Below are 24,447 nucleotides of genomic sequence, written 5' to 3'. Positions count from 1 at the left end.
AGATCTAAAAGTGGATCTGCTAGATGATTAACAACACGTGGGACAGCAGGATCCAGGAACGTTGCTGGCAAGGAGGAGTGGTCTCCTGAGGCAATGGAACCAGTCCCTGGGAACAAGAGTCTTCCCAGGAGCCCTGTGAGCTGGGACAGCTGGGGAGGGAGGGAGGTAAGGTGTGTGAATCCAGTCCAGATTTGAATGAGGAGGAAGATCCATCCACCCTGGGGCTCATTGCACAAGCAGGATTCTCCCTCCCTAGCCTATGAACTCAGGACAGAGCCAGCTGCGAGGAGAGTTCAGGAAAGGACAAGTGGGGAAGGAAGGTGTCAGGAAGGACCTGAAAATAAATATGAGTAGACACACTGGGAAAATTGCAGACAGTGAGAGAGGGTCATGCAAGCACTAGTCACTTTTAATGTGCAGAGGTGACAACTGCTGTCTCAGGCAGGGATTGGTGAGCCAGATGAGTGGTGTCACTGTTCCTGGGGTGCCCAGGATGTCCGCTTGGCACTGAGAGGGGAGGAGGACAGAAAGGCAGCTGTTGTCACGATGCTGCCTTGGGGTTGTGAAACCGTGCCCAGGGAAAAGAAAGAAAGGGTGGGGAGACTACAATGGCATATAGAGTAGTGGTGAAATGGGACCTGTCTCTGTTCCTTTACTGATATTGGTTCTGCTGCCCCTGGTGCTCAGCTGCGGTGTTTGTTTTGGTGGGTGGTTATTGCTACAGGCCGGGTGGATCGGCTTTTAATCTAAACCTGTCTCTAGCTCCCTATGCCTGCTGCTCTTCGCCCAGGCTTTCAATAAGCAGTTTCAGGAGGGAATTTGCAGGAATTAACATTTGCTGCCTTCCAATTCCCATCACACCTCACTTCGTACACAGTGAGGAAGCAATAAATAGTAGGCCAGACAAGTATACAAATTCATGTCCTGCACTAGAAAAAACATCCTCTGTCCCCTTCAGTTCCCCATGGAATTGGGATAAGAAGCTGAAATTACATTTTGGGGAGAAGAAAAGCAGACTATGGGAAAACATGACCTTGGCACACAACCTTTCAGTCCCAGGAAATCAATGAAGCTGCAGTGGATATATATTAGAACAGAATTTGGCCGCCTATCCAGAGTAAGTTGTTTTTGTTTTTGTTTTTCTGTGCACATACGGTGGTGTTTAAATGGCTGAGGTTCTCTAAAATGTCAGGAACATATATTTAGCAACCGAGATAAGTGCATGCTCCGTGCTTCACCAATAAGTTGGCTCTGTTAATAAACTAATTGTCTTTTCTCCTTAGACTATTAACCCAAACACTCACCCCTTTCATGGCAACATTTATCAAACAGAAGTAAACTTACTTTATGATTTGATCAGGCACTGGCTTATTTTTGAATCTGGGGTGCTCTTCCAAAACCGGCTGCACAGTAAAGCACTGAATGTCTAAAAATCATACAAGTTAAGGACTTACAAAGTATTAATATGAAATATGTAGCCTGGTAAAACAAATATGTTGTCTGAGAACAATCTTCCTCAGATTTTCATTTGAGAGAAGAAATATTAATGCTGAAATGCAGACTAATTTTGAGATATATGCACAATACAGTATCAGTTATCTGAGTAGTTTTACTGTTAGGTTAAGAGTGCCTGTGAGTTAATTTATAAAACTGAATAGTTATTGTATTGCAAAAGAAAGCCTACTTAATACAAACATTTTCATTACTAACTCTGACATGGTATAACATATGGCATCGAATGGCCAAATATCATGATGTTTACCGGTGGGCAAATTACTGGGGGTCTCTTATATTGTAGATTTCCATATTATAAGAAGGTGCTTTGTTTTAATAGAATATTTCATGGCCATATTTCATATTCCTACATATTTCACTCAAGCACTAAAGGTCAGATTCCACCATCTTTCCTTATGTATAGTAGTGACTCATCCCATTCAAAAAGTTGACAAGAAGTGAGTGATCCACCAGGAACATTCCAAACAACAAAATAATTGAAGTACATAAAAGATTGTTACACGGAGGAGGGAGAAAAAAAAATCTCCTTAACTTTTAAGGACAAGACAAGCAGCAATGGGCTTAAATTGCAGCCAGAGAGATTTAGATTGGACTTTTGGAAAAACTTCCTGTCAGGGTGGTTAAGAACTAGAACAAATTGCCTAGAGGGGTTGCAGAATCCCCATCACTGGATAAGAGCAGGTTAGACAAACGCTTGCCAGGGATCGTCTAATATTTAGTCCTGCCATGAGTTCCAAATGCTGGGAACCCGCACAGCCATGGCACCACTGCCTGGTGACATAAGAAATGACAATGGGATCTATAAAAGTCAGGTGGTGTACAAGGGCCCTTTCAGTTAGACAAGCTGTTAAGGGAGGTCATGCGTGAAAAGCCTGTAAAAGACAGGAATGCCACCTGCCGGCCTGACACATTCAAGGTAGCCAATGCCATTGCTCACCCCTGTTGTTCTACATGAGGCAGGTGAAGATAAACTGTGTGCAAACCTGAAAGAAGACTAAACTAGACAGAGTACCCCACAAGTCAGGGTGAGAGAGAGGACAGGCACAGGAGGAACAAGCCTTGGAAGAGAGACAGCCTGCCCATGTGAAACTGGAAACTGAGGTGTCACTATAAAGAGGTGTTTGCCACTTTTGTGAAATGATTGCTTTCTGCAGCAAAAGTCCTCCAGATATTGTGAGTGACATAGGCCCCTGTGAGCTCCAGAGAGCTGAAAAAAAGAGAACAGGCTCCTCCACTGTTTTCAAATGCATGCACATTTGCGTATTAGTTCTCCTTTTCATCGAGAGCCCTTCACAACAACAACATCGTGCCCCCTTGAAAACAACAATATCACAAGCCCAACAAAGGCATTTCAAATGGCAAGGGCTTGTCTGCCCAAGATGTGTTCATGCAGCACCAGTTGGGGCAGAAATTCTAGTGCTCACCAGCATGTTGTGCATTCAGCGGCCGGCGTGGCCACAGCTAGCATGCAGGACAAGTTTCCGAGTCTGTGTTAAACACAGTGTCAGAGTCCTACCTCAGCACCTGCTAGGAAATGTTCAGTACCAGAATCCATTAGGGCAGTTAGTACACAGCACGCTGTGAGCACGCTGTGAGCACGCTGTGAGCACTAACACTCTACATGCAGCAGTACAGGTACATTTCGTGGATGAAGGGAGAATATTGTTGAGAATGATGTCACTGTGCCACCATGTACTTCTAACTCAAGCAAAGGATTATTTAGCAGAAAAGACCCATGCTGAGGAGACAAGCCCTGTGTCAGTGACTAAGTAAGTTTAAACTTAGATTTCAAGTGTGTGACAAGCATGTGCATGATTTATTTACAAGCAGTACTAAGAAGCCAGCCCATGTAGTCTCAGTCATTTTCATGTGTAGCTTCTGAGGACAATTGCAATGTGTTGTTCACATAAAAATGAAGAAAAACAGACTTCTGAAATGATGCCCAGCATGTAGCAACAGGCTGAGTGGATTTCAAAAGCTATCCTATGTCCATATGCTAAAGTATGTTTTTTTGAAGGGAAGGTGGAGGGTAAATTAAGTACAATAACAGCTTCTTTTTGAGTGCTTTTTATCCCCCTACTGAGTGTTGCGAAATAAGAAAGGAACAGATGGTCTCTTGACAAGCTGTTATAAAGTAGAAACTGTGAAACATTTATATTTCTAACATGGAGTCCGGTGGCACTTTAAAGACTAACCAATTTATTAGGGCATAAGCTTTAGTGAGACACAACTCACTTCCTCAGACTCTTGAAAAGAAAAGAAAAAAGGAAGGGATACAGAGATGGGAGTGTGACATCAGTGCTATTAGCTTTTTTCTTTTCTTTTCTCTTCAAACAGCCAAGGAAGTGGGTTGTATCTCATGAAAGCTTATGCCCTATTCATTTTGTTAGTCTTTAAAGTGCCACCACACTCCTTGTTACCTTTGCTGAAACAGACTAATATAGCTACCCCTTTTGAAACCTGTCATTTATATTTATGACGTTTCAACAAAATATTGCCTTTTCTTATCATTCAGAAAGTTCACGGGATTGAAAGGAACCAAAAAATATTGGACAGATGTAAGTAGTACTGATAGTATGTTGTGAAAGCACTTGAATTAAATACATTTAATAGTTCATAAGATTTGATGATAGAACATTAAACACATTAATTGCATTTAATAACAACACTTTGCAGTGACAGAAAACCGTCCATGTGAGCTTCTCAAAGTGCTCGCCAAACAGAAATTTATCTTTATAGTTTATCTCTGAAGTAAAAAAATCCATAATCTCTCTCTTTTTTTTTTAACTACTGAGGGACAGAGAGGGGAAACAGCTGCTGAAGATCACACAGCCCATCTGTTGCACATCCAGAAAAAAAAATAACAATGTTTGCTGACGCTCAGGTCTTTGAGGGATGTAGGAATATTTTAGCAATGCAGGTTACAGATTCTGACTGAACTACCGGTTAGTGGAACACCATGCCTAGTTTGTGTCTGTTCCATACAGCGTGACGGCTAACCTACACCACTTTTCATGTTCCGTGCAGTTTCTATTACAAATTCAGAACATTCTGTATTTTTCTTCCATTTGTGTGTTCTAATTCAGGGGTGGGCAAAATTTGGGGCCACATCCAGCCACTAGACCCTTAGATCTGGCCCACCATGATATTCTGGGCCACCAGTGCCCCACAGACCAGTTAGACCCTCAGGCAGGCTCCCTGCCAGCTGCAGCCCCACATGCTGCTCAAAGTAACTAGCTGCTGGGGCCAGTGTGTGTGTCTCTGTGCGGCATGCCCTATGACAGGGGGGTGTCACACACTGCCCCTGCCCCCAGCACAATCCTCGCAGATCAGCTTGTGCTTGTGTTACAGTCAGCAGGTGAGGGTCCCCACATGCAAAGAGGGAGATGCAGAGACACACCCGTCCCCAGCTACTGGCTGCTTTGAGTGGCATGTGGAGGTGCAACAGGCAGGGAGCCTGCCTGAGGGTCTTGCTGGGCTGCTGGCCGGAAGCCGCCTACTACAGTAAGTGCCTTCTGGCCAGAGCCTGCACCTGCACCTCATTTCTTCCCTCCCACCAATTCCCTGCTCCAGGTCACAACCTAAACCCTCTGCACCCCCTCCTGCACCCTGCCTCTGGACCCTCCTAAGTCCTGTACCCCTCTCTTAAATCAGAATCCACTCCTGCACCAGTAACCCTTCCCACACCCTGCATGCCCCTCCTTCTCCCAGACTCCGGACTCCCTCCCACACCCCACTCCTCAACTCTGAACTCCTTTCTGCATCCAACCACCATCCCAGACCCTGCACCTCCTCTGCTAATATTACAAAAGAGGGAGGCTCTGGACCATTTACCAAATTCTTGGAATGTTCCCCGATCAAAAGTTATTGCCCTTTCCTGTTCTAGTTAATCCCTCACTGTTCTTCCTTTCCCTTTTCCATTTCAGACTAGTGTACTGATTGGACCTCCTTGGTCAGGCACCTGACTGGTCCCAAATTAGGGATTTACCAGACTAGGGGAAGTCCCCTGTCATTGACCTGCCAGCCCCTCCCTACTGCTAGCTACTTCTGGCCTCACTGCGCCCAGCTCCATGCAGGCCTTGACCCCACTGCCTCAGGGTTCTGACACCAGCCCCCAGGCTGCCAGCCCAGACGGGACTCCCCAGGCCCTGGAGCCATCAGCCCCACTGCTGCTGGAGCGGGAAATCTCTGGCCACCAGGGCCGGAGCTCCCCAGGGACTCCTGCCAAGTCACCAGTCCCCCTGCCACATGCTGTTGCATGAATGCCATTTGTGAAGGCCGTACTGCCTCAGTCCACAGACTCACATCATACTACTGTACAGAAGTCCCTAGCCTATAGTCACCTTCCTACTTAACAAAGATCCATGTTAGAACCATAGAACCACTGGCTGAGAAGGGACCTCAAAAGCCACCAAGTCTAACCCCCCACCAAGATGCAACATTCGTTGTGTCTAAACCACCCACGACCGACCCTCTTTTCATAAACCTCCAGCGAAGGCGCTTCCACAAGCTCCCCAGGTTCTGTGTTCCATGTCCTACTTTCCGTGTAGGTCGGATGTTTTTCCTAAGATTCAATCTAAATATGCTGGGCAGCAATTTGAACCCGTTTCTTTTATCCTGCTCTCTGCGGTAAGCGAGAAGGACTTTTCTCTGTCCGGCCTTGTCTGCCTTGAAGAGACATCTACCTACTACATATGGCAAAAGCCCTTTTCTCTGAACCAAGTACTTCAGCAGGAAAGTAAGGCAGCCTGATTCTGGTTTTTTCATTTAGAGCATTTGAGAATTCTCAGCACCTCACAAGACTCTCATAATCTTTACTGATCAAAGTCCTCTAGAACCAGTCTCAGTGCCTGCCATCTCTATAAACCATGATTCACAGGCACCACAAATTTCAGCAGTGTTGCTGTCAGGGTCCCTTGATAAAACAACTTTTTCCTTATTCTGTAAATGTCTATATTAAAGGATACATTGACCAGGAGAGTTTTTGATGTCCTCTCCTGGGGCTGAGGTGGTGTTCATCTTCTCTGCATTTGGGAACTGGCTCATTAACTGTGCTTGGAAATCTTCTCTCCGTTCATACTCCTTCCCACGGTAGATGAACACTTTGTTCTGCAAGAGACGAATATTAGACTTCTTAGACTGGAAGGTCTTTGGGGCAGGAGCGAGGTGTGTGTTTGTATAGTGCCCCGCATTGTGGGTGTCTCTGAACCTGACAGGGGTCTCTAGTTAGTTCAGAAATCCACTTCCAGGAGCCAAAGGAAAATTTCACTGATTCCCCCAAAATAATGTTTCATGCTTCGAGACAGGAGAAAAAAAAGCTCAGTGTGAGATAAGCAACTTTTAAAAAAACAAGTAGTTCTGTGGTACCTTAGGGTATGTCTACACTACCACCCTAGTTCGAACTAGGGTGGTTAATACTGGCAACCGGAGTTGCAAAGGAAGCCCGGGATTTGAATTTCCTGGGCTTCATTTGCATGTTGCCGGGCGATGCCATTTTTAAATGCCGGCTAGTTCAGACTCCATGCCCGCAGCTACACGCAGCACGAACTAGGTAGTTCGGATTAGGCTTCCTATTCCGAACTACCTGTACTCCTCGTTCCACGTTCCACGAGGAGTACAGGTAGTTTGGAATAGGAAGCCTAATCCAAACTACCTAGTCCATGCCACGTGTAGCTGTGGGCACGGAGTCCGAACTAGCCGGCATTTAAAAATGGCGGCGCCCGGCAACATGCAAATGAAGCCAAGGAAATTCAAATCTCGGGCTTCATTTGCATCTCTGGTTGCCTACATTAACCACCCTAGTTCGAACTAGGGTGGTAGTGTAGACATACCCTTAGAGACTAACAAAAATATACGTACATTATCATGAGCTTTCGTGGGCAAAACCTGCTTTAACTGTAGTACTTCAACTAGCAATAGGCAGGTGGGTAAAATACTAAAATTCCTTTTCTTCTTTCCCCTTTAGAGAAGAGACTTGCTTTATAATATATGTATAAGTTCCTTTCTCGCTGGCCCACTCCTGCCATATTATAGACTTTTCTCAATCACAGCACAACCAATTTCAAGGAGTTCTCATCTCTTGTTCAGTGTGCTGCGTCTGATGAGGTTGCTTTATAACACCAGAAAGGAAAGAGTCAAGTGCCCTTATAAATATGTGAAGCACACCCATTCAGTGTTAATTTTTGATGCAGGGGGAGAAATTAATTGTTATTAAATTAAATAAAGGTGATTAGTCAAATATTTTAATCTAAGCATAACCTAACACCTAGGAGAAATTCCCTCCTCTGCAGAGGATCCCTAAATGTCCTCCACATAACATTTGTCTGTAAGGTGATATTGCATTGCTAATCAAGCCTAGGGGTATAATTCTCCCTCTGTTGGAACTACCTTAGTACCTTTAAGGTATGCCAAATCTGCCTGAGTGAGGGATATCCTTACGGACTCTGGACAGTGGTGATTATTTCAATGCATGAAAGTTTTGCCAAAACCAAAAATACTGACCACGAGCAAAAAGACCTATCCTGGTAGGACTACAGAATCAAGACAAGACCAGTGAGACTGCGAATTAGAAGAGATGGTTGGGATTTTCAAAGAAGCCTAAGCAAATAAGGCTGCCAAATGCCAGCAAAGTTCAATTGAACTAAGGGGCCTAAGAATCTTGAACGCTTTTGAAAATGGCTATTTTTATTCAGGTTCTTGCCTAAGGTTCTGAGATGGTGACTGTAAGATGGAAAAAAGGCAAACAATAGAGAGAGACTGTGTGTGTGCCGAGTGTATGTGTGTTCAGATGGGTAACAGCGCTCACTCAGTGTGCATCTATACAGAGAGTTAGTGTGCAGCAAGCTGAGATGTAAATCAGTAGCCTCTTGCCATACACTCTCTGGTCATGCAGATCCTGCTACCTCACACAAAATGCTCCATTTTACACTTTGACCTATTGCTATGGCACTCCTAAAGCTATAGGCCGGTGCCCATGGACTGGATGCCCTTTGCCAGGATTAGATCCTGGTGGGCCATCAGATGCTTTATTTACCTGCGTGTGCACAGGTACGGCCACTCACAGCTTCCCTTGGCCGCAGATTGCTGTTCCTGGCTGCTCGGAGCTGCAGGAGGCAGTGCAGACTGGGACACCGCTTCCTGCAGCTCCCATTGGCTGAGAACCGTGATCTGCAGCCAATGGAAGCTGTGAGCGGCTGTACCTGCAGACATGTAAGTAAATAAAGTATCCGCCGGCGGCTAACCCTGGCAAACTGTGTGTGACCCGTGGGCTGCTTATTTCCTACCCCTACTATCGGCAATATGTTACAGTGTGCGGTGGAACTTTTCACGTGTCTGCACTACATCTGAGAGCAAGCCATCCAGCACAGGCTGACAGCTCCAAGTAACCACACTTGAAGTAACTGGGCAGAGGCGTCTACCTTTGCTGTAAGTCTGAACTAGCCCGGCAACAAGGTTCATTGAGTAGAGACAGAGGGCTGCCCAACCTCCTGCCTCTGAACTCGGGGCTAGCCCAAGTCTTTGCCATTTCTATTAGTGTACTAGCTCAAGTTGAGTGAGCACCAGTCTGACTATGTGGCCTGCAGTGCAAATGTACCATTAAGCCAATGCAGGGTTCACATGGCCAGTTAAGTGCTGCAAGCTAGAACACTGCAGACTTAACCTAAGCTTGCTGCCTCCCGCCCCCCCCCCCCCCCCCCCGAGGTGTGGGCAAGCACACTTCACGTGTAGCAAAGGAGCAGTTCAGGTGACATCTTTCACTAGCTTACAATGAAAGCCACCAATAATTACCAATGTCTGTAAAAATTGATACGAATGTTAAAGATTTGATATAAACTCCCAACATGGTTCCATGGCTTCCTGGTATCCTGTACCTCCATTATTCTTTCTCTGTGAATTATGTAACATACGGTCATCCTCTGCCTACTTAAGGATTCAACATGCTGCTGTTTTACTCCATCTCTACTGTTAAAGGGTATTCTTGACTTCAAGGGGAATCATAATAAAGAGACAATCAACTAAGAAGTGTTTCCATTTGAGGAGGTTTAAATGTGCTATTATAACAAACAATACTTCCAATAATTGTGAAATCTAGTGCCAACAAAGATCAGTTTTTCCCAGAGACTAACTACATTATTATTAGTACACTGCAGAACTGTGCATTGCTGGTTTTTATGAGCATATAAAAATCGTTGAAGGAGAAATACACAAAGCAGAGAGACTCACCCTCAGAAAGGTGGGGAATCCTTGGCCATAATATCCAACGGCAAAGTAATCTGGTTTCGGCCTCAGAATTTTCATAATGTTTTCATAAAATTTAGCCTGTTGAATCTGAAAGCAAAAATGATGATTTCTCAGTTCTGTTCTTTCAGAATCATTACACTTCCATAAATGGCCTCTATACTTAACTCATTACAAGGATATCTTTTTAAAGAATAGCATTCAGTCACTCTTTATGCTGTTTTCGTGTGCGATATTAATTGTTTTCTAATTTATAAACACAAGCATAATACACAGCTAACTTAAATGGGTCAAACAATTTAAAATGAACTGTGTGCAAAGCCAGGTATGCCCCTAATTAGCAAGTATGGAAACGAATGATCAAACGCCTCAGAATTATACTACGTAAGATCCACAGTAGCTAGTTGAACTTCAGTGGTAAGGTTAGTGGGATAACGAGCTTGACAACCTTAATATAGCTTGCTGAGGACTGCCGACACTAGGGCTACGTCTACATTGGCATCCCTTTCCGGAAAAGGGATGCTAATGTGACGAGTCGGAATTGCAAATCCGCGGGGGATTTAAATATCCCCCGCGGCATTTGCATTTACATGGCTGCCGCTTTTTTCCGGCTTGGGGATAAGCCGGAGAAAAGCGCCAGTCTAGACGCGATTCTCCAGAAAATAAGCCCTTTCAAGTAGAAATAAGAAATCCTCCGGAAAAGGGCTTATTTTCCGGAGAATCGCGTCTAGACTGGCGCTTTTCTCCGGCTTATCCCCAAGCCGGAAAAAAGCAGCAGCCATGTAAATGCAAATGCCGCGGGGGATATTTAAATCCCCCACGGATTTGCAATTCCGACTCGTCACATTAGCATCCCTTTTCCGGAAAGGGATGCCAATGTAGACGTAGCCTAGGAGTGGTGTCTGAGGGGCAGCCATATGCTATAGTGAGCTGAAGAGAATGGAAGAATGCTAGTGTAGTTACTGTTTAGCTTCACTTTATTTATTGTGTTTTCAAGTATAACATTATGTCTAGTGCAGGCTATATAAATGTGTCTGCAAAAGTCTGGTTTAAAGAAGGGTTGTTTTGATTTATAACACATAGTGGAAGCCTGAAAAAGTACATATGTGAGGGGTAGCCAAGGTTCCTCCAGATTTGTTCTTCAACTTAAACATTTCAGGAATGACAAATTTTAACCCTTTTGGAAGCTTCAGGGATGTTCATTTTGATCTCTAGCACCTTCAGCGAAATGGTATCAGTGCTGAATCTTTACAAAATGTGGATTCATTTTTGAGGAAGAATACATGTGAGTAAAAACAAACCACACAGGGCTACAAATCCCCTCCTCTTTCAATTTCTCAGCTCTCATTCTATTGGCTCTTATGAGCCCCACTTCATTAGTTTGCTAATCACCACAGACTCCTCTAGGCTTGACAGGATTTAATGTCAAAAGCATATCCGAGGGAGGAGGACAAGGCGGGAGAAGGGACTACTTTAAACCTTTATTTTTACATGTTTTTAAACAAGGGTAAAAGCCCTATTTTATGTCCTTTAGATAATTTTTAAACCTTGCAAGGCAATCAAACCAAGGTAGTCACTCCAGGGATTTGCTTTGTCTCATATCACCTTATCTCTTAAATGACTAAATATGCATGTATATACATACATACATATATAATCATTAACTATTTTTACGTGTTTTTTTTAGCGCGGGAATTTAAATACAAGGTATGATGTGTGACAAAGTAAAGAATGTGAAATGATCTAAAAATAGATATGGATCACAAAGTCCTATGGACTCTTCAAAAACTTACCTACCTATCTACTACCTCAGTTTCCAAAAATATTCACTTAAGTTCCTGAAATGTTTTGGAGAGCCATGCTTTGGAGAGCAATTCTTACCAGATTCTGGCTTAGAAGTTCATAGTCAAAAACTTCCATTTCATACTGCTCTGCGAGTTCTTTGCATAAGGATATTGATTCTTCCCACATCTGCAAAGTAATCACATCAGAAGTAAAAGCACACAGGTACAATCCAACACCGACAAATAAGGTTTTAAAAGAATCATTTTTGTACAATATCTCCTTATTGACTAGTTATTTATTAACTGCACATATAAAATGGAAAACTCAAGTCACCCATAATTTTCAGGACAACAGCTTAATGTGCAGAGTAAACATATTTCATGGTTCATTATAGATGGGACCACGTGAGTCTCTGTTACACTTACAAGAACACCACCAAAAATCTTGTGACCTTTATGAATTGTTAAATAACAAAAATAAGTGAGACAGGTCAATACAGGGTTGTGTAGCTTCCAAACCAGGGAGGCTATTACATGAATTTTAGTACATGGTGAAAGGCCAATTTTAGGCTTCCCAAAAGGGAAGTAGGCCCGGGTGGAAAGGGTGGGGCTGAGGCTAGAGAGAGAGAGGGTGAGAGCGTGAAAAAGACACACTCTGTGTGTGAAGACAGACCTTGTAACAGTGACTGAGTGTGTGTAGCACAGACTGGGAAAATGTTGTGGCAGTGAGCATGGGACAGTGACTATCTGCCTCAAGAGCTCATCCCCTGAGTAAGCAAGAGGAGGTGTCAGACCCATGGTGAGCGGAGCACTCTGTGCCAGATTGAGTGCTGGAGTCAAAGGCTCTTTTACTGTTGGGCATCGAAAGGTACAGGATCAGAACCATAAAAATGCATTTAGTAGCCTATATACAGCTTGTGTATTGATCAGCTGTCTAAAACCACATTGGTATCTTTGCAATACCAGTTCCAAAATTATTTTATCTAATAGCCAAACAGATAATATATATATATATATATATATATATATATATATATATATAATAAATGACACAAGTTGAAATTTTCTTCATGGGGATTCTCTGGTCGGACAACATCCATGGTCCGGCATGGATGTTGCCGAACCAGAGAGTCTCGGAGGAGAACCAGTGGCAAGGGCCCTTGTGGGGTTGGCATGGCAGCGGGCTGCCTGCAGTAAGTTGACGGCAGGGATGCCCAGTAGGTGGCAGCGGGGCTTCCCAGCAGGGTTGGGAGACCAAGCATGTGGCTGCTTGGCAGGGCTGGAAGTTGTGGTAATGGTGGCTCAGTGGGGAAGAGAGCCATGGTAGCGTGGCAGTGGCTGCCCAGCAGGTCCTGGGGCCCTACCATGTGGCTGCCCAACAGGTCCCACTGCCCCAGTGTATGGCAGGAGGTGGAGAGCCAGCTGGGAGTCCAGCTGGCCAGGCCAGGGGAGCTGGTGACAGGGGTCCAGAAATGACCCCCTCTCGTCCAGCAAAATCTCTCATCTGGGACTGGTCAGGTCTGGAGAGTGCTGGACCAGGGAGATCCAACCTGCAGTTAAAGGCCAGTGTTGCACAAAAATAACACAGTCAGAATGTTAAAACATAGTTACCTTTCCCTTGTCAAAGTATTCGATAATTTTTTCATACAAGTTCTCTTTCAACTGCCGATGGGTCTGTGAGTACTGAAATTCTGTTTGCATAACTTGAGGTGCACAGTGTTCATCAGACCACTATGAAGAAAACATTAGGAAACACAGTTTTTAAAGCAAAGTAAAAATGAAACTTTAACTAGGAAATGAAAAACCTCAAATACACTGAATAGTTTCTTCTGTATTTCTGTAACATTCTAGACAGTAGGAAATGACACAGGGAAGATGTAATTTTTTCAATATGTTGGTTACTAGGTTTGATCAAAATTTTGTGCATGGAACAGTTTTCTGTTAAAATGCATTGGTTCTGATGAAATGCTCTGAGCGCCTTTCTTTTTTTATTTACTTTTTCATCATATTAAAACAATGTATTATGTACATGTAATGCGGATTAATATAGTATAGAAGTAAAGGAAAATGAATTGAAATGTCACTATCCAAGCAAAATATTTTGGTAGTCCTGAATTGGATTTTTTCACAATTTTTATTTAACTGGAAATTTGAGCTTATTGTACCAATTTAGAACTTTTATTTCAATTTTAAAATTTCCCACAGAACAGAAATTCCAGTTTCCGAACAGCTCTGTTGGCACATCAGCTATTTAACTAGACTGTCATTTAAAACAAGCATCAGTTAAGCAAACAGGAAGAGGGAATAATTTGAAATTGTGACCCCTGTCATTTAAAATGAAAATTTTAATATGCCCACATTGCAGTAGCTGCCAGTGGCAATTTAATTATGGCTTAATATTATATGTAAGTTATCAATTTAGCCTTAATTTGGAAATTGAGAGTACTGTAGGTCAGAAAAAATTGCAGTAATTATGGAGGGTTAAATTCTGCCACAAGTCATATACTTAGTCTTCATATTATTTAGTGAAACTATTTTTGTCACAATATAAAATCCTTAGCTAAGAACATCTAGTAATTCTTTTCAATGAGAATGTTCTAATTTTCATTACATGTCTCAGTATGTTCAACTACCAGGAAATTAAACTGCTATAATTGAAATAATTAATGCAAAGTCTTTGATGTATTGTTTAAGACATATTATACAAACACACACACTTCTAAATCAAAAAATTGTGATGGTCCAGTATATACATTCAAGTGAGAACAGCAGTCTAACCTTTAAGAGAGAGGTATGGAGGAGAAGGGTATATGCAGCTTCCGTGTAATTTTCACAATCTAAATGAAGATCTCGCAATTTATACAAGTATCTGTTGCAGGGGAAAGAAAACAAGAGTTTAAACATATACATGTTTTCTGGCAAAATGCATTCATGGCTTGCACACACATGCTGAAACTCTCCACATAAAGAGTGAAAGATGTTATGGAATAACTACCCTTAGATCTCAAGATTATTGGGGAGAAAGAGGTGGGAAGCTATTAACTAACTCTTATTTGGCTGAGTTTCCTTTGTGTTTCCATCTGTGGGAAAATGATGGTTATCATTTGGTAAAATGATACTTTACCAAAGTAACTGTCATTCTTGTCCCTTTGTGGATAAAATGGGAACAAACGTGCATGTTGCCAAATTACATTTTCTCCTATTTAAACCCTGGTGCACTCTGAAGTATGATCAAAAAAACATTACTGCCAACTACTTGCCATTGTTATATAACTTGTCAATTGCTTCCTCCTGTGCTCTTTTTCCCCATTTGTGCATGGATGTTTCATTTTATCCATTCAAATACCATAGATAAGACTAAAGTAAGAGAAAAAAATACAGAGCCAGCTCCTCAGCTGTAGCTGAGTGTACAAAGTACACCAGTACAACCCAGTACAACACAAAGTAATATGGTGGCTTGCTCCAATCCTCACCTGATTTTGCACCAAGACAATTCCCTGACATAAGTTAGAGCAGCCTAAATGCTGCTCTAAATTATACACACATGCTGCTGGTCATAGAATCATAGAATCATAGAACTGGAAGAGACCTCAGAAGGTCATCAAGTCCAGCCCCCTGCTCTAGGCAGGACCAATTCCAACTAAATCAACCCGGCCAGGGCTTTTTCAAGCCGAGACTTAAACACCTCTAGGGATGGAGACTCCACTACTTCCCTAGGGAGCCCATTCCAGTGCTTTACCACCCTCCTAGTGAAATAGTTTTTCCTAATATCCAACCTGGACCTCTCCCATCACAACTTGAGACCATTGCTCCTTGTTCTGCCATCTGTCACTACTGAGAACAGCCTCTCTCCATCCTCTTTGGAATCTCCCTTCAGGAAGTTGAAGGCTGCTATCAAATCCCCCCTCACTCTTCGCTTCTGCAGACTAAACAGACCCAAGTCCCTCAGCCTCTCCTCATAAGTCATATTCTCCAGCCCCCTAATCATTTTGGTTGCCCTCCGCTGGACCCTCTCCAATGCCTCCACATTCTTTTTGTAGTGGGGGGCCCAGAACTGGACACAATACTCCAGATGTGGCCTCACCAAAGCCGAATAAAGGGGAATGATGACATCTCTGGATCTGCTGGCAATGCTCCTCTTAATGCAACCTAATATGCCATTAGCCTTCTTGGCTACAAGGGCACACTGTTGACTCATATCTAGCTTCTCATCCACTGTAACCCCCAGGTCCTTTTCTGCAGAACTACTACTTAACCGGTTGGTCCCCAGCTTGTCACTATGCTTGGGATTCTTCCGTCCCAAGTGCAGGACTCTACACTTGTCCTTTTTGAACCTCATCAGATTTCTTATGGCCCAATCCTCCAATTTGTTTAAGTCATTCTGTACCCTATATCTGCCCTTAAGCCCTCCTCACTAGGTTTGCAAGCCTGTCCGCGAAGATGCTCCTTCCTCTCTTCGTTAGGTGGATCCCATCTCTTCCTAACAATCCTTGCACCCAGAACAGAGTCCCATGGTCGAAGAAACCAAAGCCCTCTCTGCAACACCATCTGCGCAACCATGCATTTACGTCCTCAATTCGACGATCCCTGCCCAGTCCTTTCCCTTTAACAGGGAGGATGGAGGAGAATACCACTTGTGCTCCAAATTCTTGGATCCTTCTTCCTAGCGCTACATAATCCGCAGTAACACGCTCAAGATCATTTCTTGGCCGTATCATTAGTTCCCACGTGGAGAAGCAGGAAGGGGTAGCGATCTGAAGGTTTGATCAGCTTGGTAAGCCTCTCAGTGACATCCTGAATGCGAGCTCCCGGTTCCAAGGGTCTAGTATTACAATAGGTGGGTATAACCATGGCCACATCATCTTCACACAGAGAGAGAAAATGTGGCCTAGGTAGTGATTTTCCCTGCACAGGGGGCTCATGGCCATCCTTAGGATTTATGGGGCTCTATGCAGTACTATTAAACTGATGCCCATAAGCCCAACGGCAGTATGGGGTGGGGAGAATGATGAGTTTTTAGAGGTTTGATTTTAGCAACATACTAATGAAATACTTTACACTAAGTTCCTATAGACTGTCACAGTAAATTCAGAAACTGACAGCATATGCCTGGGGTTGGCAAATGCCTGTTAAATGACTTCATTACCACTTGAATGGCTCTTTCATGGGTTCAGGGTTCTACTAATTAGATCTGGCAGGTTTTTTCACTTTTAAGTTAACTAGACACTCTCCAGAGGAAGCAGAGCCACAGAACAGGGATAGTAAAGGCAGATGGGTGGATATTAAGACCTAGTGGTGCCCCCGATTATCGGGTGCCTTGCCCAGCTCTGTAAGGACAGCTCTGTATATGATAGAAAATTGTTGCTGGTTTAGATACAGCAGAAAACTATTGAACTTGTAATTGTAATGCTGTATGTAGGGCCGCATATTTAGCATGCTCTGTATTCTGAGCACATGCTACATAGCTGGTAAGGATAAATATGTCTCTGTCTAAAAGCACGATATGATTAGCCTCCGACTTCATATCCAACTATATTTTTGTTATTAAAGAGAATATAATGATTCATTCAGATTATCTTTATTCTGGAAAAAAGTGTTGTTGAAGAATAAGTACTATGGATTCCAACTTTCTGCAAGTTACGTCAACAATAGATTAAAACGTATAAATGAGCTTAAGGACATTATGGACTCATTGACGATGAGCTACCAAGGGCATAACACAAATCCATATAGTATGCTGAAGACAGCGTGCATAAACGGAATATTATTACACTCTTCAAACAAAAATCAATAGAGCAATTATCATACCTTATATACATTCCTTCACGGTTAATGTCTTTGTAGAAATTCTAGAGGGAGGAAAATGATTAGTGTTATTTTACAGTCTCTTATTAAAATAATTTTCAGGACCAAATTACTCATGTTAAGTATTATTTTCTTTTTAATTGTATTGGCAGTGCAGAAAATGGAACATAATTCTGTGTTGTGGCATATTTTATCTGTAAAATTTTAAAGCTTAAATTATGAATAATAAAAGTTTGTGATATGCGTTATTTACAAAATATTCTGAATTAAAACCCGATAATATGGCTGCTTCAATCAATATTTGAGTTCCTTTATAGAACAACTGAATATAAAATCTTCACAATTATTAGTGAGGGCTCTTTTGTTTGTAAAGGGAAAAAGAGTTTTCCAAAGGCATACACTAATGTAACACGTTATATGCTTTACCAGTTAGCTACTAATGTGGTTGGAATTTCTGATAATGATGAGAGATCTAACAAATACTTCTATGTCTCTCATGGTGCATCTACACAGCAGGGCTAAACTCAAAATAAGCTACGCAACTTGAGCTTCGCTAATTGCATATCTTAAGTCAAAAGAGCTTATTTCAACTCTGGGCATGTCTATACAGCACTTATTTCAAAATAGAGCACTCTTCCTCCGACTTCCCTTACTCCTCATACAATGAGGTTTACAGAAGTCAGAGTAAGAAGCTCGTTATTTTGAATTTATTTTGAAATAATGGGCTTGCTGTGTAGATTCGCACTATGTTATTTCGGAATAACTGACGTTACTCTGAAATAACGCTGCTGTGTAGACATACTCTAAGAATGCAGAGTTCAGGAAGGGGGCTAAGATGGCTTTGCATATTTGAGACTGTGGTTTCCAGTGTAAGGTAGAACAGCCAAATGATCTTCAAGAGACTACTTGGAATATTGGACTCTACAACCACTGCCTCTCCCTTGCTGACTATGCCCTTCACTGGAGACAACCAATGGATGGAAGTGGCATAAGTCATTGAGACCAATGGATGGAAGTGGCATAAGTCATTGAGTAGCTTAAGTCGAAATAGCGTATATCAACTTTTGACGTTGTCTACATAGCAGTTATTTCGAGATAGAGCACTCTTCCCCCGACTTCCCTTACTCCTCATAAAATGAGGGTTAGAGGAGTCAGAATAAGCAGTCCTCCAGCTCAACATTATTTCGATATTATGTCGAAATAGCTGCTTGTGTTTAGATGTGAACCATGTTATTTCAGAATAATCTCAGTTATTTTGACATAACACTTCTGTGTTACATAGCGTATCAGAGCTGGATGGATATCAGGTCTGGTACAGTCTGGCAATTTCTGTGAATGAGGGTAAGGATGCAGTTCAGGGTATGGGAAAGTGAAGAATCAGGCGTTTGTTCCTCAGATTTGTGTATTGGTGGTAAGCTTCACTCCTAATACCATGAGAATTACTAGTGATTGTTTTATTGAGAAAAATACTTGATTATGTGCAAGTTCTTTGGAGGAGAGGGTCATCATTCAAAGTGATCTGGACAAACTGGAGAAATGGTCTGAGGTAAATAGGATGAAGTTCAATAGGGAGAAATGCAAGGTGCTTCACTTAAGGAGGAACAACCAGTTTCACACATACAAAATGGAAGTGACTGTCTGTGAAGGAATACTTCAGAAGGAGAAACTGGAGATGGTCAAAGAGCAATGAAAATGATTTAAAGGTCTAGAAAACATGACCTATAAGGGAAGACTTAAAGGACTGTATTTGTTTAATTTAGAAAAGAGAACACTGAGAGGAGACAGGGCAGCAGCTTTCAAATACTTAAAATGTGTTACAAGGAGAAGGGAGAAAAAATATGCCCCTTAACCTTTGGTGATAGGACAAGAAGCAGCAAGGAAAGTTTAGGTTGAATACTAGGAAAAACTTCCTGTCAGGATATTGAAACGCTGGAATAAATTGCCCAGGGAGATTGTGGAATGTCCATCTCTGGAGATATTTAAGAGCAGGTTGGATAGACATCCATCAGGGATGATCTAGACGAAGCTTGGTCCTGCTGTGAGGGAAGGGGACTGGACTTGGGGACCTCTTGAGATTCCTTCCAGTTCTAGTGTTTTATGATTCTCTGTTTGTAGGGTTATTTCTCTGCTTCTGTACTGTGTGCTGTAGGGGATTGTTCACTGGGGAAGCCAGCAGGAAATGCTCTCATTTGGGGGCTTACATGAGGTTTGCCAATGAAGGAAAGGCCTCTTTAGCAGAGCTATTGGCTCCAATCAGCACGGCACTCTACTTTTAAGTTTGCCCCTCTCCCTGCCCGCATTGCTGTCCGATGCTGGGGCATGATAGAAAGAGAAAAAGGAGAGTTTCTTGGCCGCTGCATACTGGGGCAGATCTCCACAGCTGTATCTCAGCAGTCCTGGCTGCTTTGAGAAGGTCAGAAGAAAGTGTTCCCTGATGTTTTATCTCTTTCCTAGCTGGGACTTGGGGGAAGGCTGAAAGTGCACGTGGATTTTTCCTCCCTGTTAATAACTCCAGTGCCTCCTGCTGCTACGACTCAGAGCAGAATTGTCTGAGTTTCACTGCTATCCTTTCTAGACAGGTGTCAATTTCGTTTTGCTGCAGTCTGGCAAATTTATCTTTAAAACGGAACTCTTAAACTCTGCATACATCGATGTCTTCCTTCACTCACTTCCCTGGGCGAGCTTTCCACTGCTCAGTGGCGAGTCGATTTTTGAAGCCCTTCTCCAGTCTTACATTTTATTTTGCAAGGAGGCACATACCAACAAGTTGACAGTGCAGCTCATGCGGTTGTCCTTGCTCTCATCATTCATCACGGCTCGGTAATCCAGAAGCTTTTCCAAAAGGCCTTTTACTAGGTTTACAAAATTTTCCACCATCTTGGAAATGTCGGGATGCTCTAAAGAACATTCCAGGAGTCTGCAAACAAGGAAAGAGGGAAAGAGTGTTATGTGAGAATGGGCACACGCTGAGCTGAAACTCTGTGGGGACAAACTCTGTATTACAATGAGAATAACTCTATCACAATGCTGATCATAAAACAATAAATCCCCCTGGTAAGGAGGTGGGGCCTAGGGGATAGGGTGCTTGCCGGGGGGTCACAGGTTCAAGTCCCGCCTCCCCTGGGGTCAGGTTGTGACGGGACGGGACGGGATGGGACAGGACTGGTCAGGGGGACAGCTGGGCGGCCCTGGGGCAGGCAGGATAAAGGGCCTCCCCATGGTAAGGTGGTGGGTTGGGTTCCTGTGGGGGTGGCCTAGGGGAAGACAGGATCACAGGTTCAAGTCCTGCCTCCCCTGCATTGGGTCAGGTCAGGATGGGGGAACAGGTAGCGTGTATTTGGGATTCCCCTTATGGTTTGATAATCTAGAAGTTGGCTAGGGAGCAAGTCCAGACAAAGAATAAAACATTTCCTTTTGTCTAGAACACAACTACAGTTAAAGCAGGGGTGGGCAAAAGCCTCTCTGTGGGCTGGATTTGGCCCACCTAGGTCTTTAATCTGGCCTGTGGGGCAGTTCCTGGCCCTGCCCCCAATGCATTGCCGGGGGGCCAGAGATGCACAAGTGCTTCTATTTTAAGTGCTTCTATTTATTGCCTGGCAGCCACCTGACACACCCAAGCCCTTTAAACAGAAGCAATTGAAAGGGTTCGCCGTTCTGGGCCCCATGCTAGCCCGTTTCCTAGGAGCCACCCAGGAGGCACAAGCCCTTTCAACTGCTTCTATTCAAAGGGTTTGCATCTGCTGGGGGGCTGCCAGGCAACAGGTGAGCAGTGGGGCCAGGAGCTGCGAGCCCTGTTATGTGAATTCTAAGCCTCCACCCCAGACAACTTTGGGAGGAAGTGAGCCCCCGGCACCCTCCCCCTGCTCCAGGTCCTTGCCATTGGCCAAGCAAAGCTCAGCATAGGGTAGCTCTGAACTCCGCTCCTTCCGCCCGAGGCCCCGCCTTTTCTGCCTGAAGCCCTGCCCTTCTGGGTCAGCCCACAAGCTCTTCCAAAATTTGTGAAGTCACCCCCCTTCAAAAATTACTGCCCACCCCTGGCTTAGAGGGTGGAGGTGTATATGCATGTGCTTTGCTGGGGTCCCATTATTTCCATTCCAATGCATCACTGAAACTCTCTCTACATGAGTCCAGACATCAGCCAGCAAGGGTTGCTGAAGGATAGGTGGTAGTCAAGAATAGCATCACCAACGCCACTACCAGCTGGTTGAGTAGTTTTTAGAAGTCAAAGCAGAAATCCAGCTCTAGCTGGTGATTCATAAGGACATTTTACAGAGGTGAAACATACTTCACAAAGACACTAGATGTACCCCTCATTTTGGATTTCACAAATACACAAATTTGGGGAGAATGCAATAAAACATTATTTTCAGCAACCATGCATAATAGGAGGTAACGGTTCTCTGTGTCTCATGGGGCTCGTGGTAGGGGACTACAAATAGCAGTGTACCTGTTAGGAGCCGAGGCTCTGAAACCCCACTAGAGGGGAAGGCCTCTGAAGCTGGACACTATTATGAGCCTGAATAACTACACTGCAATTTTTAGTTCTGAGCCCTGTGAGCCAAAGTCAATTGACCCAGGCTCTGAAACTCAGTGCCACGGATTTTCATGGCAATGTAGACATAATCTGACACCTGCTTCATCCTATCATGGGGATATGTTTGTACATAAGGATGAGAAATACAAATTGGGTAGTTCACCCACTGCTGTTCTCTGACTTCATCTTTGTCCTTGGCTTAAGACAGGTGGAGGGGGAGGGGGAAGAGGGGCATCCATTTTGGAGTTCAGTTTTTTAAAATGTCAGTTAAGAGATGGCCAATGATCTCAAGTTTTTCCCTCCAATCTAAATACTTACTCGACAGTCAGAAGGCTGTGGAGTTTATGCTCTTTATTTCCATTACAAAAAGACAGTATGCACAGTGGTCACCGCTGAAGAAAAAGATGGTTACTAACTGTTTCTGTCTTATATGGCTCTGGTATTGGAGATGACCCTGGTATTGGAGTGCCTCACAATCTTTAATACATGTAACCTTCCACCCCCAGTGAGGATAGGAAATGCTACTGTCCCCATTTGTAGCTGAGGCTAAAGGCCTCTCCTGACGTGTCACGCACAGTCTGTGGCACCACAAGGACTTAAGCCCCGGTCTTCCCTGGTGAATGAGTAGAGCACATACCTCTAGATCATTCTTCCTCTCCCCGTAACCAAATTATTATCTTGGTCTATCCCAAAGCACAAGCACGGGACTTGGATAAAACTCTGTAACCTGGTGAGTTAAATCCAGAAGCTCAGGCAGTTCATAAATTCCTTGCGTTGTCTTTTAAAAATATTGCAGAAATATTGTAATGCTTTTTGCCATTTTCTAAGAATCTAAGAATCATGAAAGTCCAAAATATCATTTAATCTAATCACTACCATATACTATATCACTACAGAAATATTCACCTCTTCAATTTCTGCCCTTGAGAATGACTAGTCTAAGCTCTGAATGTGGCATAAAGCAGAAATTTGAGAGTTTTACACTGAAACTAAGAAAACTCCTTTGAAATTTAGATTTTTGTTAAATACTTTTCAAAGTTTTATTTAAACCTTTTACAATCTTTGTAGAATATGGAATTCTTGGTAAAGAGGGTGTTTAAAAGCTTTTCACTAATATTTTTTATAGTTCTGCTTAAACAAGAAACTTAAAGTAAATCTGATTTGTCTTGTAATGTAAAAGAAAAAAGACTACTCTAAATCACTGGAATCAATTTATTTCATGAATAAGTTTCATTCCTGTAGTTTGCAAAATATGGGAGGGAATGGCTGCTAGTTGTTCAAGAAGTCAGGATTATCCAGTACTTTCCTTTTGGTGTATACTGCGAAGTCAGCTTACTCAGGAAAGTCACTTACAGTGGGTATCACATTGTTTTCCTTCCCCTTTTTCAGATGGGCCAACTGTGTTGAAATCCCCAAATTAATGGTTCTATATAAACTCACAGATTGCTCTAAGACTAGCCTTAATTTGTGAGCTTTTCAGAGCCATCTTTTCCCTTTCTCACCTGATGATTAAGCACCTTATTTGGAATGTGACTCTGAAGGAGACATCAAATCTCCATTACAAATTTGCCCCTCCTGTCTGTTTTGGTTATAAGGAATCGTAATGGACAGACAAGTCACTTCCAATAGTACCACCATACTGAATGGATACTGACCCTTTGTAGTGGAAATGCGGAAGATGATTGTGAGGTTGAGGAAATTAGGTGGTGTACCACAATCATTCCTTTTATGCCTGAATCTCCTGTTAGGCCTGGATGCTCTAGGCAGCCATTTGTGCTTTTTCCTTCTTATTATTCTGTTATTCTCAAAGAGTTAGCTGTTTTCTTAAGATGGCACAGTATAGGAATTCACTGTTGACTTTCAACAAGTTCTGGGACAGGTCCCAAGGCCAGCCACCTGGAGTACAGGAGCACTTGGGAAGATCACATAGCTATCTGTACTGAATGTTTCCTACCTGATAATGCTACTTAGTTGGCCTGGGAAAATATGCAAAATATCAACAAGCTAATTACTGGATCTGGGAAAATATGCAATGTATCAACGATCTTGTTAGGTTCTCAAAACAACAGGTGCGATTACTATAGATTCAACAGTATATAAAGGTTGGGAATATTCCTAACATTGGAACTTCAGCGTAGATCAAAGCCGCAGAAGGTGCTATGCACTGGCCACTGGAGTCTGTCCACTATCCTTCTTCAGGGGGCTCCTGGCAGCAGAAGGGACGTAAGCATTGCATTATATTCTGAGGTTTGCTTAGGCTTAATAAGCATTGTATCCTATCCTAAAATTTACTTTCTTAATAGGCATTGCATTTTATTCTAAGGTTTAGCCTTGATAAGTATTGTATTTTCTTAATAAATATTGTATTTTATTCTAAGATTGGCTTCATTGTATTTTACTCTAATGTTAAGCATTTTATTTTACCTTAATATTTGCTTAGTAAAATCTTTAAGCCTTTACCCAATTTGTGTGCTTATTGACTCCGAATCCCTTAAGGGAAGAACCATTGCCTCTTGGCAACATACCCCTACCATATGAACTTGAGAACTTTTTCGTAACTCTGACCCATCT

General features: G+C 43.0%; 1 protein-coding gene across 2 annotated transcripts in view; it reads right to left on the bottom strand.

Annotated features, from left to right (window-relative positions):
• The window catches only part of DOCK2 (dedicator of cytokinesis 2), a 499,444-nt gene that overhangs the window by 38,047 nt on the left and 436,950 nt on the right, over positions 1–24,447 (bottom strand). For both annotated transcript variants that reach the window (XM_075900153.2, XM_075900154.2), the window contains 8 exons: positions 20,103–20,259; positions 17,346–17,386; positions 14,316–14,406; positions 13,149–13,268; positions 11,635–11,724; positions 9,739–9,843; positions 6,483–6,624; positions 1,345–1,426 (listed from right to left, as the gene is read on the bottom strand). In XM_075900153.2, the coding sequence (XP_075756268.2) occupies positions 1,345–1,426; positions 6,483–6,624; positions 9,739–9,843; positions 11,635–11,724; positions 13,149–13,268; positions 14,316–14,406; positions 17,346–17,386; positions 20,103–20,259 (828 nt within the window). The remainder of the gene's footprint in view (positions 1–1,344; positions 1,427–6,482; positions 6,625–9,738; positions 9,844–11,634; positions 11,725–13,148; positions 13,269–14,315; positions 14,407–17,345; positions 17,387–20,102; positions 20,260–24,447) is intronic.

This window comes from Pelodiscus sinensis, chromosome 16 (assembly GCF_052426305.1).
Source record: "Pelodiscus sinensis isolate ZL-2025 chromosome 16, ASM5242630v1, whole genome shotgun sequence".
NCBI classification, from domain to species: domain Eukaryota; kingdom Metazoa; phylum Chordata; order Testudines; family Trionychidae; genus Pelodiscus; species Pelodiscus sinensis.
This window is presented reverse-complemented; position numbering and strand designations above follow the sequence as displayed.